The sequence below is a fragment of the Dipodomys ordii genome, unplaced genomic scaffold (genome assembly GCF_000151885.1).
Source record: "Dipodomys ordii isolate 6190 unplaced genomic scaffold, Dord_2.0 Scaffold133, whole genome shotgun sequence".
NCBI lineage: Eukaryota > Metazoa > Chordata > Mammalia > Rodentia > Heteromyidae > Dipodomys > Dipodomys ordii.
In genome coordinates, this window is record NW_012267349.1 from 5,224,847 (window position 1) to 5,245,221 (window position 20,375).

Sequence of the window (20,375 nt, forward strand, 5' to 3'; positions counted from 1 at the left end):
TTCAGAAAGAATGACATTGTCCAGTTTGTTAGGAAATGGAAAGACTTGGAAAAAATTATATTAAGTAAGTCAGGCCCAAAGAAACATAGGTCCTATTGTTTCCCTTACTTGCAGTAACTAGTATATGTCTGAGACAAGCAGAATCAGTCAGATAAGTTGATGTTAGGTGAAATGAACCCCAAGATAAGGACTCAAATGTTTTTTATTTCTTGCTATTGTTTCTAACATATTTATGATTTCTTTGTTGCTTTGTATGTCCCTCCCCCACAGTATAACCCCTGTTTTCACTGTATTTGAGGTTGGTATAATTTGTGGAGGGGAAGGGAAAAAACAAATTTTTAAATAGGGATACAGGTGGACCCATTGCAACAATGAGATATACAAGACTTTATGTCAAAAAACGAACTTTATAACTTTGGCGTGGGTGTGAGGTGGGTAGGAGTTGGGGGTATGGGAAGTGATGGGAAGGGGAAACAAAGAAGGAGGCAACAGTGCTTGATAAGAAATGTACTCATGACTTTGCTCATGAAATTTTATCCCTTTTGTATGGTATTTTCACAATTAAAAATAAATAAATACATAAATAAATAAAAGAATAAATAGCAAAAAAAATATTCAGCCTGTGCCAAGGGGTCCTACAGTTTCTCCTATTCCTTCCTGTAATGTTTTCATGATGTCTTTGATCCATTTGGAGTTAATTCTGGTAAGGGTGATACAGCTTTAGGATCCAGCTTTAGTTTAATTGTAGTTGTAGTTTTCTAAAGGTGTTTAACTTATTTTTCCAGCACCATTTACTTTTTTTTAGCTCCCTTATTAAAGATTGGGTAGCTAAAGGTCTGTGGATTCATTTCTGGGTCTTTGGTTCTATTCCATTAGTTCTCAGGTCTGTTCTTGTGCCAGTACCAAGGTGTTTTGATTAATATGGCTTTGTAGTAGAGTTTGAAATTTGGTATTGATATTCCTCCAGCACTGTTGTTTCTGCTAAGAGTTGTTTTCTATTTGAGTCTTTATTGTTCTATTAGAATTTTTGGGTTGCTGCTTCTATTTCATTGAAGAATGAGGTTGAGATGATGGGTATTGCATTGAATTTGTAGATAACCTTTGGCAGTATTGCCATTTTCACTATGTTAATCCTTCCAATCCAGGAGCATGGATATTTTTCTACTTCCTTAGTTCTGCTTTTACTTCTTTGTTGAGGTTTTTAAAGTTTTCATCCTAGAGGTCCTTCACTTCTTTAGTTAACTCTTTGGTATTTTATTTTTTGTGGGTATATTACAGAAGGAGTTGCTTTCCTGATTTCAGCCACACTCTTCTCATTATTGGCATATAGTCATTGATTTTTGAGGGTTAATTTTATACCGTGCTACTTTTCCAAAGTTTTGAATCAGCTCGATTGTCGTGGGAGTGGAGTCCATGGAGTTCTTTAAATACAAGATCATGTCATCTGCAAAGAGGGAGAATTTTACTTTATCTTTCCCTATTTGGATCCCCTTTATGTTTGTATCTTGTCTTATTGCTACAGCTAGGCATTCTAATACTAAATTGAAGAGAAGTGGAGACAGTGGACAGCCTTATCTCATTTCTGAGTTTAGAGGAAATAGCTTTAGCTTTTTGCCATTAAGTATAATGCTGGCTGTAGGTTTGTCATACACAGACTTTATTATATTGAGGAATGTTCCATGGATTCCTTGTTTTTCCAGAGCTTTCATCATAAAGGGGTGTTGGATCTTGTCAAATGGTTTTTCTGCATCTATTGTGATAACCATGTGGTTCTTATCCTTGCTCTTATTGATGTGATGATTTATATTAATTGATTTGCACATATTGAACCAGCTTTGCATCTCTGAAATGAATCCTGTTTGATGGTGGTGCATGATTTTTTGATGAGTTTTTGAAGTCGATTGGCCAAAATTTTGTTGAGAAGTTTGTATCGATGTTCATCAAAGAAATGGGGTCATTGGAATTGTATTTTGAGAAATATGTGTGTGTAATTCTCTTCTGTGTCTTTCAACAAGTCCATTTTTCTCTGTTTGTTTTTGAGGTATCCACTAAAAAAAATCTTAAATAAGGATACCAGTTGACCCATTGGAACGATAAGATGTACAAAACACTATGCTGAAAACAAACTTGATGGGGGGGGCATAGTTGTGTAGGTAGGAGGGAAGGGATGGTAGGGGGAAAACAAAGGAGGAGACAACAATCCTCAACAGGAAATGTACTCATTACCTTGTACATGTAATTGTAACCCCTCTGCACACACATTTACAATAAAAAGCGTACAAAAATATAATAAACAAATTTCACATAAAAAAGAAAAGTTTGAGTATTGTACTTTGAATAAAATAGAAATTCAGTGACACAAAATAGACAATATGCTTGAATAACAGACATTGATGTATAGGAGAGGAATAAGGAGAAAAATTTTGATCAGATTTCAAGTAGTTCTTTGCAGGTACTGCGCAGGTCTGCCACAGATCTTATAATGTGCGATGTTAGCATGAGCAGGATCCTTCACTGGCCAGTTTCTTGACCAGAAGACAGAATCATCAGAGCATAGGGACATATGGAGGTGAGTGTCCACATGTGGACATGTGGGTCCACAGATTTCTTCGTAGTCTGTATCAGGAGTATTGTGCTAAGGAAGATGTACATGGAATTTTTAGATTGGTGAAAGGCAGAGCAAAAACAGAATGGTGATCTATTTAGGCAAAGAGTGGGACGGTGTTCCAGCTATTTACCTTTCTTGGAGTGACCCCAAAATTCTTGCATCTCATCTCCTTTGGAATGTGAAAATGCTGACTGCTAAGGGAAACTGGAGTTTAATTGGAATCAGGTGTAGGTGTGTATCAAGTATGTAGAGAAAAAAATGCTGACCTGTAACAAGGATCATGGAAATCAACAGGTGTAATTTCCAAAGGTATGTAAAGACTCACATGGATCAGTTTGATGAAAATAGTTCAGTTAGAGAACAAACAAATTCCCCAAGACAATATGTAATATTGGTACATATGTATTGTGTGGACTGCAAAGAAGGAAGGAAAATTCAGGAGACAACCCAAATGGTGTAATTCCTTAGAATATCTAACTCACAGTCCAACATATTAAAAAGGTATATGGTAGGAACAAAGAGAGGGGAGGTAGATGATGAGAAGGAGAGAAGAATGCAGTCATAAAACTCAATACACAGTCTACAGCCTACAAAATCAAATAAACTGTGGAAAAGGGTGGGATTGGGAAGGATGTGGAAAACGATGGATGTGGTGACATTAATCATGATGCATTCTATTTGCCAGACAGTGGTTGCTCATGCCTGTAATTCTGTCTTCTCTGGAGGCTGAGATCTGAGGATGTGGTCAGAGGCCAGCCAAGGCTTCAGTATTTCTCTCTGTAATATCCTTGCATCTTTGTTATATTTTTATCTGAGTTTGTGTCACTTGTGTACTATCAGTGGTACGATTTGGGCCACGTGTTCCTTCTTTACAAATTTCCTTTGTGTCTTTGTATTGTATATCACCCCTTTATTTCCATTTTGCACTCTTTCAGATCTGCAACCTTTGATTTTGACCTACTTTGTTCCATCCTCTGGTACCATTCTAAACTGCCCACTCTTTTGGTCTTACTCTTTCTGATGTCAATTTAACTAGTGACCAAACAGAGTGTAATCTCTCCCTATTGTTTGACATGAAAAGGATACAATGAGAAAGACATATTCAAGATATAAAGCAAGAGGCAATGTAACACACGGATAAGATAAAGCTTGTAACATCACAGACTTGTTTTTCAATCTCAGCTCAGACATTTATTAGATGTATAAGTAAAAAATATTGAGTAAAGGTCTTAGCTTTTCTGTGCCTCAGGTGTAATAACAGTGTCAGACTAATGATGCTAATATGGATATTTGATAAAACCCTACATTCTTCTTCCTATGTACATAAATAAGATACACAGATAAGCTTTTCTGAAATTAGCAAGAAGAAATATTAATGCATCACTAGCAATATGAGGATGTTGCAAATAGGATTTTGTTTTTGCCCTTAGCTTTGTCCCATATTTTATTGGACTGAAATGCAAACATTTCCTTAGTTGATTAGAATCACAGTCCACAACTTTCCAGAGGCAACTTGTTTTTGAGAAAGTAACATTTAGATTTAAAAGATGAGATTAAACTCATGTGGATTCTGCTGAATTTCTTCTCTTCTGGCTGGTGATACCTTACTCAGCTGTTGGCAAGTATTTAATCATTCTTTTCTGAGATTTAAATAGGATATAAAATTTTATGTCATGAAGAATATCTTTCATAACTTTCATTATTTTTGATAGGATAATAGTACACAAGATGAAATATCAATAATGTATCAAAAATGCATTATTTTTGGAAGAGTTAAGGTAGTTTGAAATTTATATAATAATGCAGTGCTCCTCTACTTTTCAAATCCTACTGCTGACCTGGGCTCTTTCATGCTTACTTGTCTTGTTTTATTTTGTTTCTAGACAGGATCTCACTGTTCTGGAACTTGTAATCCTCCTGCCCGTGAGGATTATTGTTCTGTGCTTTCAGACCTGCTTTTACTGTAGATTTGTGTATTTCTGCATCTATTCTTCTTTGTGTTCAAATCTTCACTGTTTTTGCTTTTATTTTAGGGATATTTATAGCCTAGGTTCAGCATCTAAAAATTATAGACTAGAATATTTATTCAAAAGGAAAAGGAAGCCCATAATATTATGTTCCAGTTCCTTAATGGTCACAAATAAACAATGTCACGTGTTATTGGTGGTATTGGATAGAGCTTATGTAAGGAATAAATTCATCTGATGTAGGCATTCTGATCTCATTCTGAATGTGTGTTCAATTTAAAATAGTGGCTTGAAGATAAGAGTGATAACTCAAGTCTGTAATTCTATTTTTGTGGGAGAGTAGATACAGGGATTATGGATCAAGGACAACCCATTACTAAGAATTTTGTGAGAAGCCATCTCATCCAATGGCTATTCAGAGTGGTGTGCACCTGTATCCCGCTGTAAAGGAAGAACAATCTCTAGATGGTGCCCAGGCTGCTCCACACACCTAGAGAGAAGCCCTACTTAAAAATAACCAGTGTGAAAGTGACTGGAGGTGATACTCAAATGGTAGAGCATCTGCCCAGCTAGTATAAAGACATATTGCAAAAGGGTCCAAAATCTTGCTTAATTAATAGCTACAGAAAACCTACAATTTATATTTTAAGTAGTTTATACATTTGAACAAGAATAAATATACTCTTAAAGAATATTGAAGTCATGTATGACGATATACACCTATGATCTTACCAAATAGCTAAGGTAAGAAGCCAGCCTCAAACTTTGCGTGGGCAAGACAATGTCTCCAAAAATGTACAAAAGGATGGGTATGTAGCTCAGTGTTTGGTCACTTGCCTAGCATGCAAGAATCCTCTGCAAAATACCAATAAACAATAACAAAAATAAGAAAATAAAAATGATTGTACTTATATTTTCATGCATCTTTCTCAGGTGTGAGTACTTTGATTTTAGCTGGGAAGAGGCAGGCATTAGAATAAGTAGAAGTGTGTCCATTAGCCAGGATCTGGCTATCTGACTTTCTGTGGCCTCATCCCTAGAATCTCAGCAAACAATATTGTGTAACAAATACAATCCTGGAATGTCATCTGAAGTATAAACCCAAAAGATCTAAATAAAATACTCAGACAAGTATAAGTGCATTTGTGTTTATAGTATCAGTATTGAGAACACTTCAAAATATGATACAATATGAATGTCCATCAACATATGAACTGATAAATAAATTCTGGTAGAATGTCAGTCATAAAATAGAATGAAGTACTTGAACGTGCTACAATATACATGTGCTTTGAAAATATATCAGTGAAATAAACAAAATTTATTTGTGGTCACTAATTAGCTGAGTTAATGTATATGAAATATTTGGAATTGATAAATTCATCAAAATGGGATGTAAATTAGTGCTTTCTGGGGACTGAAGGGTGGAAGTGACATGACTTTAATTTGGAGTAATGAAAGTATTTTGTAATTAGATAGAAGTGGTGACTGTTATTGGTGCTATTCTAAAGACTGCTGAAATGTTTACTTTAAATTGATTTATTTGGAGCTGAGGTGGTAGTGCATATCTGTAATCTTACTAAGTCTGAAGGTAGAAGTAGGCAGATCGGTCTGAGGCTGGTGAGTGTAAAGTTTAATGGAAGATCTTTTCCTAACAAACCAACTGAATGCAAAAGGGTGTTGAAGCCATCCTGGGTTCAAACCTCAGCACTACAAAAAAAATTAAGTTAGTAAAAGTAAATAGTTAAATAATTTTATGTTATATAAATTCCATTATATTGAATTATTTTTGAAGAGCTTAAGTATAAAGGTTGAAGTAGTATCTGATATTCCTATAATCAAAATTAGTTAATACAAGTCTACTCCATTCTGAGAGAGCAAAGAATGTTATTATCGATCTCAAGAAGTCTGGTGAGGATTGGGAGTAATTTTATAGAGTCGTCTTGAATGATGAATTCAATTTTCCTCTTAAATATACTCTTTTTATTAGGCATTAGAGTATCTGAGCTTGTGAATAATCACTTTTAATGGCTAAGCTACTGTCTCATGTGCTGCTTTATTTTCCGTGCTGGCCTAAGATTTCAGTAGTTCTCATTGATCCATACCAGAAATCAAAACTGGAAAGCGTAAGTGCTTCTCATGTGACAGATTCTGTATAGACAATGGGAACATAATTATACTAGCATAGACAGGCAGGAAAGGTTCATCAAGCTCAGCTGCTTTATTTTGGATCATAAATGGTTTAGATTAGCCAGCCATATCAATAGGATGATCTAGATAATTATAAATATGCTTTGTATTTTATGTGAGCCTATGAAAGCAAATGGTGACATTTATAATACCATATATAAGTGGTAACACTAGTGCTTTTCATATTTCTCCCATAAATTTCAGAATTGTTTTGATAAAAATATCCTTAGACTATTTCATTTTAACTTTATGTTAAGGTTTATACATATTGAGAGCCCTCCTTTTGTTAGCTGACAGTACATATGTCATGTAAGTAATCTTTGACTTTTAGACATCTCTGAAGAATGAACATTACTACTACAATGAGGTAATGGAGTTCCCTGAAGTTGAGTGATCTCCTCTAGAGCATACATGGTTAGGACTCTCCTCTCAGTACTTAAGCTATGTCTATCTAGTACACATCACAGACTAGAATGTGCTATGTAGCTATTCTTTGGCATGATTTCTTATACAAAACAACACATGAGAATCGAAGTCTGCTTATGACTGTTAGTTTGGCTTCCATCAGGAAACTCTATTCTGTGTGCTCACATTTCTGAATTACCTTAAAGAGATAAACTATCAAAACATATGTGGTAGTTTTGACATTGAACTGCCATGAGGTTAAGGATATAGCGGTTTACGAGAATGCTGAGATTTTGCAAATATTGGAGCTCCTGAAGTGGATGCAGAGGGCTCTGAATATGTGAAAACTGGGGAGAATTCTAAATTTAGGGCATGAGAAATGGGAACAACTAGGAACTTAAGAAGGCAGATAAAACCAAACTTGTATTCTTCTAGGTCTTTCCGAATTTGATGTTAAATAACTTTCATGGTAGAATTTCCTTTCTCCTTAGGACAGGAGTAATTGTCTTCCAAATGCTCTGTTTTCCTCATAGTATAACTTTTGTTGTCACTTCTCTTGCCTAAGATGCTCTTTCTGATTGCTCCTGTCTCAGCCTTTTCCCGGGTCCTCTAGAAAGACATCATGTCATTATTCAAGAGTAGTTTCACCTATTACTACACTGTTTTCTGTTTTTATCTGGACCACACATTTGCAACTTACCATTTACTTTTGGACTTGGCTTTATTTTTTTATGTGTTGATAGCTCACTCGTATCATGAACCATGAGCTCTAATAGGAGGTAAAATAACAACTTCATCTACTTTTATCCCATCATATGTACTGGGCCTAGTATGGTTCTTGTACTTGCTTAACTTATTTGCTTGGCTGTTACTCTACCCCTTGAGCAATGCTTCTAGTCAGCATTCTACTTGTTTATTGGAAATGGAGTCTCAAGACTTTTCTTCCCATTCCCATTTCTCCAGGTCTCAGTTCCTAGCTATGATACAGGCATGAGCCACTAGCAAGAGCTAAAGATAGGCTTTGCTTCAAGCATATTGTGAAATCCTAATTCTTTCAAGAAGATGTTCATTAATTAAGTATCGCCATTGATTAAAACATTGTGGAAAAATGCTACACCCACTTCCCTCCCAGAAAATTTCCAATGCTTATTTACATTTTCAACTCTAAGTTCTTCAGTGGTGAGACTGATTTTTTCTATTTTTAGCAGAAGACTTCTTAACTCCTGCAATAAATACTCTTTGTTTTTTTTTTTTGTTGTTTTTGTTTTTGTCAGTCATGGGGCTTGAACTCTGCGCTGGGGCACTATCCCAGTGCTCTTCAGCTCAAGGTGAGCTCTCTACTTCCGGTTTTTTAGTGGTTAATTGGAGATAATAGTCTCAGGGACTTTTCTGTCTGGGATAGCTTGGAACCATGATCCTCAGATCTCAGCCTCCTGAGTAGCTAGGATTACAGGTGTGAGCCCCCGGTGCCCGGCCTTTTTTAATTTTTTTTTTTGTTGGTTGTGGGGCCTGAACTCTGAGCCTGGGAGCTTTCCTGATCTCTTCAGTTCAAGGCTAGTGCTCTACTACTTGAGCCACAGTGACACTTTGGGCTTTGTCTGCTTATGTGGTGCTGAGGAATAGAACCCAGGGCCTCATGCATGCAAGGCAAATACTCTGCCACTGAGCCACCTTCCTAGCCCTGAAATACATTTTTTATCATAGGGTTACTATTAATTTTTCTTATCTCTTTAAAATATCTTTGCAAGGCATTTCTTTACAGATCTTTGTATAAAAATTATGCTAACCATAATCACAAGTATGGCTATTATTTTTTATTTACAAGTAGCATTTGAAAATACTAAGTGATAGAGCAGGTTGGGCTGGCTTGCTTTATCAGGTATTGGGCAAGTCACTGCCTCTATGTTCTCTTGGTTTATGTAGGTAGGGGTGTGTCTGTATAGTATGGATACAATTTGAAATCTGATTGAGACTGAAAAGGGAATTATTGATTGGAACCAGTCTTTCAGCCTGATTATCTGCTAGAATCTCTGTTGCTTCTCATAATATGCTTGAAAAGTTTTATTTGTATCTCAAGGGCAATGAGCCTGGCCTCATTTACAAATATGTATGCAGATGCCATCCTTGCACTATCTTTGCCTTCAGGCAGTCTTGCTGACTGTCAGCTTGCTTCACTTCCTCAAAAGGAAGAATATCCATTTCCTTGGAATTAGATACAGCATGGCCAAAGGGAAAATGGAAGTTCAGGAGTCACAGAATTTTATATGACTCCCAACACTGGTCTATACCCATGAGTCAGTTTTCTTCTCTGAGCCTCTGACTCCATATCTCTAAGCTGCGACAAACTCTTATGAGGCCATCTATTAAGCTAAACCTTAGTGTGACATGCTTAGTGCAGAGTTTGGGACTAAGGAGATACTCAGTAGATGCTTGCTCCCAGTTATTATTATTTTTGCATCAGATGGATCATCACAACAGACTAACAAAGCTTTAAAGTCATTCAGACAAAAATACCTTTCTCCAATAGTTTCCATCCCACATTTTAGGTTGTTATTTTTAATAATAAATGGCATCTCTATTCTTTGTGTCCTCTGTTTTTATGAGATGGTTGTGAATAATGAGGAATGATAAGAAATGACTTATTATGTAGACAGAATTGTAATAAAAGCAAATAAATAATCACAAGAATTTATTTTTAGAATTCATTGTAATCTTTTGGATGTAAAAGCAAGTTGACAATTATCCCACTATCCTTTAATAACAGGTAATTGTTCAACAATACCCCTCATTTTATTTTTTTAAAATCTTGTTTCAAAATATGATATCAGAAGATTCTGAATAGTATTTATAAAAACATACCATGTCAATAGCAAAATAGATAATTCTTGACATTTGATGTATCTTTAAGCATTTTTTATGTTTTGGTTTATGAATTCATTAAATTGTTCAAAGAGGACCTTGTGTCTTAAGGCAAAGTTTCAGTTAGCTTTCAACTTTGTATCAATATATTTTGTAATTTCTGCCACAGTATCATTAAGTTTTAGTTTTGGATTACCTACTACCAGGTACAAGGAAGACAAATTCACCTTTAGGTTAAATTTTTAAAGATGAAAGCAATATCAACAAAAAAGCTGAATGACAAAATTATTCATTGTAGTGTGACTTGTAATGTCCAGTGTAATTTGTGGTTTGCAGGCTTCTATGACCTCCATTTTAAAGAAAAGTTCATGCTTGTTATACTTGGTTGTTAATACATTATTCATGGTTATCTCTAATCATGGTTATCTCCAGCCATCCATGGCTACATTGTTTCACAAGAAACCAATGTTTTCCCCATGAAGGATAACAAATAGGAATTTTACAGTAGAATCTACCTTTAAATGTCAAATTATGTCTTGGCAGTTGTTTGACATAAACATTATAGATAGCTGCAGAAGCCAACATTCTTTGTACTTCATTGATTTAGACAATGGGTGAAGTCTTTAGAGCTAAACTGAAATAAGTTCATGCAATGAACTTAAATGTTCTTTGGACTGGCCTTGATTTCTCATTACTCTGTCTCTGTCTCGAACTGGTTCATTTCAGGAGAAGATGTATCAGGGAGCCTCTGCCCAGTACCTCCTCCTCCTGAAAGGATGGCTTGTGAAATACCCTGCCGAATGGACTGTGTGGTTAGCCAATGGACAGTGTGGTCATCTTGTTCCCAGTCTTGTTCGAATAAAAACTCAGATGGGAAACAGACTAGGTCAAGATATGTCTTGGCATTGGCAGGAGAAGGTGAGTAACAGAAAAGAGCTCCAGATTCAAAAGTTCAATGATCATTCTTAGTATTTCCATAAGTAACTGAGAAGGTAACCTTACGCCATTTCACTATTTTTTGAACCCAAATTAACTGCTTCATTTCCCTGCCCATTTTTAATCCTCTATTTTATCTCTGATGTGTTCACATACTCACATGAATTGTTTTAGTTCATACTTACATTTGGTCCTTATCAAGCAACTGAATATTATTGATTGCATTTCATAGAGATGGTAGCAAAAAGACAATTGGAAACATAATTGGATTGTCTAGTTAAAAAAAAGAATTCCAAATTAGGAATCAGGAGATATAATTTCTCAACCAATAACTGCCAACCCCCATCAGCAAGCTAGCTGATCCATGGACCCTGGTTTCTGATCTGTCATGTTAGCATGCTAGAGGCAGGGAGAGAACATAAAAGCTGTGAAGATGGCTTTGAAGAAGGTAAAAGTACACTGAGAATGCTAATGGTGACATCAGAACAAATGAGAGGAGTCACTGCACCTATCACTTACCTCCTCCTTTCATGTCCTCCCCTGCCTTGCTCTGCCTTTGGCTCCATTTGAACAAGATCGTAGGGACCCTGGCTGTGAGGAGCTTCTTAAACGAGATTGGGTTCTGTGATCCTAAGAAAATGGGAACAGGGTCAAGATAAAGGAAGATTTTTCATAATCTTAAAGTACAGTTGCTTCCCCTCTTATCTTTTGTATTTCTTGAAGGAGGAAAGTCAGTTATATGTAATTGGAACAAAAATAAGAGGAAAACAAAGTGAAGGTTACAAATCTTGGGCATTTGACCTGTTGAACAAAACATTATTGCATGGAAGAGCAGGCAAAGGTCAATACTTTTGAAAAACACCCCTTTTTACATTGATATAAAAAGGTGAAAGAAGAGGCAGCAATGAAGTTTGATTATCTGATTCACCCAAGAGTGTAAGGATGCACATCTGCCTGGTTTCCCTGCCAGCAGATAGCACACTGTTAGATGCTATTTCAGAGTTTGAGGATGAGCTCCTTCCTGCCAAACTTTAACAGATACTACTGGCTTTCTCAGATAGAAGAATGCACTTCTTGGTGGAGAATAAACACCTTATAGTGGCTCTCTGAGAAAACCAATGCCTTTCCCAGAAAATGGAGCATATGTAATATTACCTCAATATCATGGACTATTCAATTACTTGTGTAGGTATAATAATAGTGAAAGAAAACCCTATTTATGTGGGATTTGTAATCCACAGGTGGTAATTAACATTATACTCTCTATTTTGTGAATTCATATCAGTCATTTGTGGAAAAGGTTTATATTATCCTCACTTTCTGGTCAAGACAAATATTTCTATATTTGAATTGAGAAGGGGAAGAATTATTCGGTGCAGCAGTAGTCCCATAGGCCATTAAACTAGCAAACACACACAGACATCGTATGCACATGCACACGCACACAAAATACATACATATAAAAGAAGAACAAGGGCAACATCAGAAATTATGTTTTCTGTTTTATTCTAATTTTTGGCAGGTGGAAAGCCATGTCCTCATAGTCAGGCCCTCCAAGAGTACCGTTTATGCAATGACCATTCCTGTGTGCAGCTCTACTGGGAGACATCACCTTGGGGTCCTTGTTCTGAAAACACGTTGGTAACATCCCTAAATGCCACCATTGGCTGGAATGGAGAAGCGACCTGTGGAGTGGGCATTCAGACACGGAAGGTCTTCTGTGTCAAGAGTCATGTGGGACAAGTGATGACCAAAAGGTATGTTCAAGCTATTACTAAAAGTGCATGTGTTCATTACATAACTGAATACTTTAGTTGAAAATATTTATTCAGTAGCTGACACATGTAAGATTAAGAATGCATTTGTTTTTGTTCTTGTTACTTGATTCTCAGAGACTGAAATATTTGCTTTAAACAAAGAGAAGTAGAATTATGGTATATATCACCCTGTGCATTTATTATAACTGTATTAGTTAATGGATAAGAGTAAACTATGCACCATACAACAAATGTGTTTGGATGATCAAATGAGTTTTCTTGAGCTAAACTGAGTAGTTTCGACTCATCTTAAATCATATAAAGCCTATGTCACATGTAGTTTCTAAATTTTGAATTATGTGGTTGTGTTTTAGTCTTTTAGCTTCCATAGATCTTTCCTGCAGCAAACTAATATATCCAGTGGTTTTGATTGGATTTATCCATGCTTTCAAGTAGAATGAAAATGTGTTACTTTTTCAGAAAATGACATATAAAAATTTTAATATGAAAAGGAAAACATTAATATGGTAGCTAGAATAAAGAATTCAAAAAAGTTTAAGAAGAACTGCAGATGATGAGATAGGGAAATAGTTGACTGGATAATTGAGTTTATCTCTAGATGTGTCTCTAGATACATGTTGAAAAAGTAAAGCTAGGAAAAGAGAATATATCCAGTAATATACTATTTTTAAAGATTGACTGATTGATTTACCTATGAGATTTCCCTAGTGGCCATATCTGGAGATGCTACCCCAGCCATAGTAGTGGTGGGTCATCAGGATGAGCCAGTGGAAGCTTTGGCCTATATTGGTAAACACAGCAACTTAGTCATTCCTCATGAATTTTCAAGGTAACATAAAACATACCTATTTCTTCATGATGCTCTAAGCATGCAACTAATACTTGTTGTCATGGTGAGGCCTAGTGGGAAAAAGCAAGAGGAATTGATGAAGCCAAGGCTCAGACAGAAGCAGAAAAGTAGGCAGAACAAATTTGTGGGCATCAAATACATTCCTTCTAACTCCTTCCTAACACATCTGCCTTTTCTGAAAGCATAGGAAAATAACATTTGTTCTTCTGTCTAATCTAATGTTATTTGTGTCCCTACTCTTGGAACCAAAGCAAGAATAATTTCATCTGAAGCATCATGGTGAAGGGTTCTGATTCTTCCATGGAAGCCACTTTGGTTTAATAACAGGGGCTTTTTTTTTGTCGGTTGAGGGGCTTGAATTCTGGGCCTGGGTGGTATCTCTCAGCTCTTCAGCTCAAGGACAGCACTCTACCCCTTTAGCCACAGTGCAGCTTCTGGATTTTCTGTTTATGTGATGCTGAGAAATCAAATGCAGGGCCTCATGCATGTGAGGCAACCACTCTTCCCAGTCTCGATAACAGTTTTTAAGAAAAGGTTCTTTAAGAACAGCTTAAATATGACATTCTAGAATTTTACAGAACATTTCACACACTTATATGAATTTATTTGAAAATTTATATGTATGAGATTGTAAAATATAACAATGAGTATTTTCCAGTTTTGCTTTACTTCACCAAAATTTAAAAATGAAGTGTCCAGATGTTTCCCTAGCACAGACACATAGAACACACACACACACACACACACACACACACACATATACACATATATATGCATATATATACACACACACATATATATATATAAAGAGAGAGATAGAGACAGAGACAGGGAGACAGGAGAGGAAGGGATGTTAACATTAATTACTTCTCATTGCTAATGATGCTAAAGACTAAACCAAATTTTAATATATACCGAATGTATGTCTTCAAACAATCCTATTAAATATAAACATCCTACATCAACTTAGTCAATTTACTTAATTAAAATTCTATGAGGTTATTCAGATTAATTGAGCTAAGAAAATGATACTTAATGTCCATTGAAGCACTCAGTGAGATTATCAGAATAAAAGTACTTCTTTTTTTGGCAGAAAAAGGGGGAGCAGTACTAGGAATTAAACTGCAGACATCTTGCAAGCATTCTACAACATAGGCCATACTCTCAATCCTTTTCATGTTTTTAGTTTATTTTTCACAGTGTTTCTTTATAAAAACTTAAATTATATCTATGTAGTTGTATAAGGGTTTTCAACAAAGTATGTCAGTTTATGAGTATACAATCCTACTTCTAGTTCCCAAGTAACTGGGAGAACAGGCATGGTGATACCTAGAGGTCAGGAAGGATCATTTGCCTTACTCTTGTCAAAAAATACTTTAATTGGTTTTCAATGGAAACTAATGAGGGAAAATAGATTTCCTGTAAATTGTGAAATCCTTGAGTGGTGAGTGAGACAGAAACAGGTAAAAGCAATAATATTCGCTAAAAATACTTTATACAGAAAAAAAGAAGCATGTCTCTATAGAATGAATGAGTAAAAATAATGTATTTTATTATTTTGTAAAGCCCATTGCAGAGAAAGGCACAAAGTTCCTTGCAACTTCTTGATTACCTGGAATGGTACTCTGGCATCTGTGTCATTCTGTAGGTGAGAATGTTCCTATTGCATGAGTAATAGAACTGATTGTATCAGAAAATGAACACTAGCCAGCTACAACTGAACGAGAAGTGAGAACTTGTTGGGATACTTCTGGTGTTTGGTTTGGTTTTGTTTCATTATCCAGTGTCTTTCCATTGTAATGTCAAAAAAATAATAGCAAAAACAGAGATTAAAAACACAATTTCTAGCTTTCCAAAGTTCCTGATAAGATACTTCTTGCCTTTGCTGTGAAAACACCTGGCTTTTTTTTGTGTGAGATAGAGTAATAAATAGCTCCATTTAAACATTTAGTATATAAAAAGTTGGCAGATTTGCCCCATCAACCTGAATGAGATGAATATGTCATTCCCGGGTTGGATGAGTGATCAGGGAGATGGAGCATTGTGAGCACATCATGAAAAATGGCAGGTCCCATGGCTCAATTTGATGCATTTCAGCCCAGTGCTGAAGCCTACAGGATGGAGCTTGCTAGTCAAGGCCACGGAAATCTATGTATGGAAATGGAATATATTCGCTTTTTACAAAACGTGGTGCCATTTCATGAGTTACTTTATGCATTAAAATAGGAAGAGTAAAGTAGAAAGTAGAAAGGCAAAGAGCCATACTTAGCTTAATAACTTAAAATCTAAATGCATATTGTAAGGCTGTATTCTTTTTTTTTTGGAAAGGTGGGAGAAATAAGCCAAATTTCCTCCCCAAATTAATTTGGCTTTTAGTTTCATAATGTAAAATATCATATTATGACTCACTTTCCATTGCTAAATACCCACACACACTGAGAGAAGGTCGTCATTTTACAGCAAGGTGTAATTTCATCATCAACACATGCAAAATTAGTGTGTATTTAGTGTGTATTGTACACCCAACATAACAAATTGTATCAATAGCACACAACAGTATAAACAGCAACACAAATGATATCAAAAGCCTTGTTTTGGTCAGTCATGGAAATGATACAGAAACTAATCTTACAGGTTTTGGAAGTGGATGACTTACAATTGCTAATAGACAATGTTGATCTCTTCAGACACTGGTTGGATATTCATGAAAATTGAAAATAGACAAACACACAGTTAAACAGGCAGAGGAAGAGGACTCTGAGTAAGAAATAAGTCTTATTGGCAAATGAGTAAACAGAACAATTTCATACACAAGAAAATATTTGGTCCTATATCAGATTGGATTGTCCTCTTCCTTTCCTAGAAGGCCTTCTGTTCATTGCTTCTGTTAAAAACACTGTAACCTAAGCCTGGACTTTGCCACCGAGAGAGTGATATTCTCTCTGTCTTGAAGATTAAAAGAGAATATACACAGGAAAAGGAGTTTTGTAGAGAGTTGGCAAGATTCCCAGTGAACCTTTATTGTGAGTGATGCTAGTAGAGTCAATATAGTATCAATTCCCCATGAGACTATTCTGGGTTAAAGTCCCCACAATATAGACACCCTCTATAGAAAATCCAAAGTCCAGCACTACAAATATTTCTCAACTGTTTCATGAATTTGTAGGGAGGAACATTCAGCCACCCATGTGATTTTACCTCCATAACCCTCAGAGCACAGAGGAACAGGCACTACTCAAGCTGCATTCTTCACTTTGCCATGTACTGGGAGAGGTGGTAGAGGGCTGAGAACAAACAACATTTAATAGTCGGTGTGTGTGTGTGTGTGTGTGTGTGTGTGTGTGTGTGTGTGTATGAGTGTGCACACAAGAGTGGTTAGTAATAATGTCATTGATAGGACTGAGTTTGTTAATATCTTCTGTGGTCCATGCATTTTTATTTTTATGCATTTTATCAAAGTATTTTATGTTCCATAGAAGTGAATAATACAGATATATTGATAATGGCCAGCAATTAGTTATTAGCATATGTCATCCACTAAAAAATCTATAAGATTTAGTTTCTGTATCATTTCTTTTTTTGAGATTTACAACTCAGGTATTATTTTATTTTTTATGTTTTTTATTGTGAAAATACTGTAAAGAGGGGTTACAGTTATATGAGCAAGGTAATAAGTACATTTCTCATCAAGCATTGTTGCCTCCTCCTTTGATTTTCCTCTACCATCCCTTCCCTCCCACCTCCACAACTATACTCCCTCCCCCCACCCTGCCTAAATTGTAAAGTTCATTATTCAACATAGTGTCTTGTATATCTCATTGTACAGTGAAAGCAAGGGATATACCGTGGGAGAGGAACATACAAAGAAACCAAAAAAATCACATAGTACCTTATAAATATGTTAGAAACAATAACAAGAAAGAAAAAAACCCACTTATGTCCCTATCTTGGGGTTCATTTCACTTAACTTCATCTTATATGGTCATATGTACATAGCTCTATATCATTTCTATGACTGACCAAAACAAAGTTTTTGATATTATTTGTGTTGCTGATTATAATATTGTGTGTTATCGATAGTTTATTGTGTGTACAACACACACTAAACATAGACTAATTTTGAATGTTTTGATGATGAAATTCCATCCTCTTCTAACTGTATACTGTTTATGAAGCACACCTATTTTTTTGGTAGTACTGGGGTTTGAACTTAGGTCTTTGTACTTGGTAGACAAATGCTTTGCCACATGAGCCATTTCTGTAGTCTGCAACTACTTTTATTGCAGCTATTATTTTTGCTGGGTAAGTATTCACTTAGTCTAGCCATAATAATAAGAGTAGCAGGTTTTCTCATGTCTCTCCTTATAAGGGCTCTAGTTGTGCTATGACAACTCTACTCTCATGACTTAGTCACTTCCAAAAGTCACCTCCTGAATATCATCATGATGAAGATAGAAATTTAACACTTGAACTTAGGACTTCCATCCATAACAACCTTGTACTTTGTTCCATTTAGATTTAGATACGTGAGGAACACTGACTTTGTCAGATAAGCATGTCCAAATTCACACCTAGCCTCTATCCATTCTGTACCAATTGTATATTTTTATTTCTTGATCTGGTTGGTTGTTTTTGTAGTAATGAAGATGAAACCCCAAGCCAGTGCTAGGTAAGCACTTTTGCTTACCTTGGTTAAGCACTAGCCCTTTTTTTCTTTTTAAAAATTATCATTAAGTGGTTGTAAAAAGGAATTGCCATTTAACAAAGCAGTTTGTGAATACAATATTTCTTCAGCATTCTCTCAAACCATCCTAGCTGTTCTTAATTTTGTAGGAGATACATTGAATTCTTCATTGCATTCTCCCTGTCCCTCTTTTTCTTTATAGATGTGTACCACAATACCTGGCTGAACCCCTGCATTTACCTTATTATAGCAAGAATAACTTTTGAGACATTTCATTCCAAAACAAAATTCAACTTTCTAGTCTTTACATTCTTTCTGACAAGAAATATATTTATCACCTTACCTATGTAACTGAAACTCCTCTGTACACCACCTTGACCACAAAAAATATTTTAAAATAGGGTTTCTCCTATTCCTTCCTGTAATGTTTTCAAGGTGTCTGCTGTGACATTGAGGTATTTGATCCATTTGGAGTTGATTCTGGTGTAGGGTATTATATACAGACCTAGCTTTAGTTTTCTACATGTGTTCATCCAATTTTGCCAGCACCATTTACTGAAGAGGCTGTCTTTCTTCCATTATATTTTTTTAGCTCCCTTATTGAAGATTAGGTGGCTATAGGTCTGTGAGTTCATTTCTGGGTTTTTGATTCTATTCCATTGGTCCTCAAGTCTGTTCTTGGGCCAGTACCTAGCTGTTTTAATTACTATGGTTTTGTAGTAGAGTTTGAAGTTTGGTATTGATATTCTTCCATCATTATTAATTTTTGCTATTCGGGGTATTTTATTGTTCCATATGAATTTTTGGATTGCCTCTTCTATTTTACTGAAGAATGAGGTTGGAATATTGATTGGTGTCGCATTGAATTTGTAGATAGCCATGGGAAGTATTGTCATTTTCACGATGTTGATCCTTCTGACCCAGGACCATGGGAGGTTTATCCACTTCCTAAATTCAGAAACACAAAAATCAAAGAAAGCTTGGATAAATGGGATTGCATGAAGCTGCAGAACTTCTTTATGGCAAAGGACATAGCTAGAAAGATCAATAGAAAGCCCACGGATTGGGAGATCTTCACTAGCCATACAACAGATAAGGGTCTCATATCTAAAATATACTTTGTTGCTTTGTATATCACCCCCCCCCCACGATATAACCCCTATTTTCACTGTATTTGATGTTGGTGGAATTTGGGGTGGGGAAGGGAAATAACAAATTGTTTAAATAGGGATACAGGTGGACCCATTGCAACAATGTTGAAAAACGAACTTTACAACTTTGGTGGAGGCAGGGGTAGTGGTGGAGATGGGAGGGCGGGCAGGGATGATAGAGGGAAAACAAAGGAGGAGGCAACAATGCTTGATAAGAAATGTACTCATTACCTTGCTCACGTAATTGTAACCCCTGTGAATGGTATTTTCGCAATAAAAAACTAACTTAAAGAAATATATAATTGGAACTCAAAAAATTAAATCCCCCAACAACAAATCTTCAAAGAAACAACTGCCTGACAAATAAGTGGGCTAAAGACTTAAAGAGAAACTTCTCTGAAGAGGAAATAAGAATGGCCAATAGACACATGAAGAAATGCTCAACTTCTATAGCCATAAAATGAATGCAAATCAAAACAACATTGAGATTCTACCTCACCCCAGTTAGGATGGCTATTATCAAGAACTCTAATACAACAGATGCTGGAGGGGATGTGGACAGAAGGGAACCCTACTGCATTATTGATGGTAGTGTAAGCTTGTTCAACCACTTTATAAAGCAGTATGGAGGTTCCTCAAAAGATACCACATAGAGCTTCCTTATTACCCAGCAATCCCACTTTTGGGCATTTACCAAATGATCACAAACAAGACCATACTAAAGCTACCAGCACAACTATGTTTATTGTAGCATTATTTACCATAGCTAAGATATGGAACCAACCCAGATGCTCCTTAGTAGATGAATGGATCAAGAAAATGTGACACACACACACACACACACACACACACACACACACACACACACACATATGTACAATGGAATTCTATGCCTCCATCAGAAAGAATGACATTGCCCCATTTGTTAGGAAATGGAAAGATTTGGA

General features: G+C 36.0%; 1 protein-coding gene across 1 annotated transcript in view; it reads left to right on the forward strand.

Annotated features, from left to right (window-relative positions):
- The window catches only part of Thsd7b (thrombospondin, type I, domain containing 7B), a 793,597-nt gene that overhangs the window by 361,817 nt on the left and 411,405 nt on the right, over window positions 1-20,375 (forward strand). Inside the window, exons 7-8 of the mRNA XM_013030805.1 lie at window positions 10,756-10,947; window positions 12,488-12,722. Of these exons, the coding sequence (XP_012886259.1) occupies window positions 10,756-10,947; window positions 12,488-12,722 (427 nt within the window). The remainder of the gene's footprint in view (window positions 1-10,755; window positions 10,948-12,487; window positions 12,723-20,375) is intronic.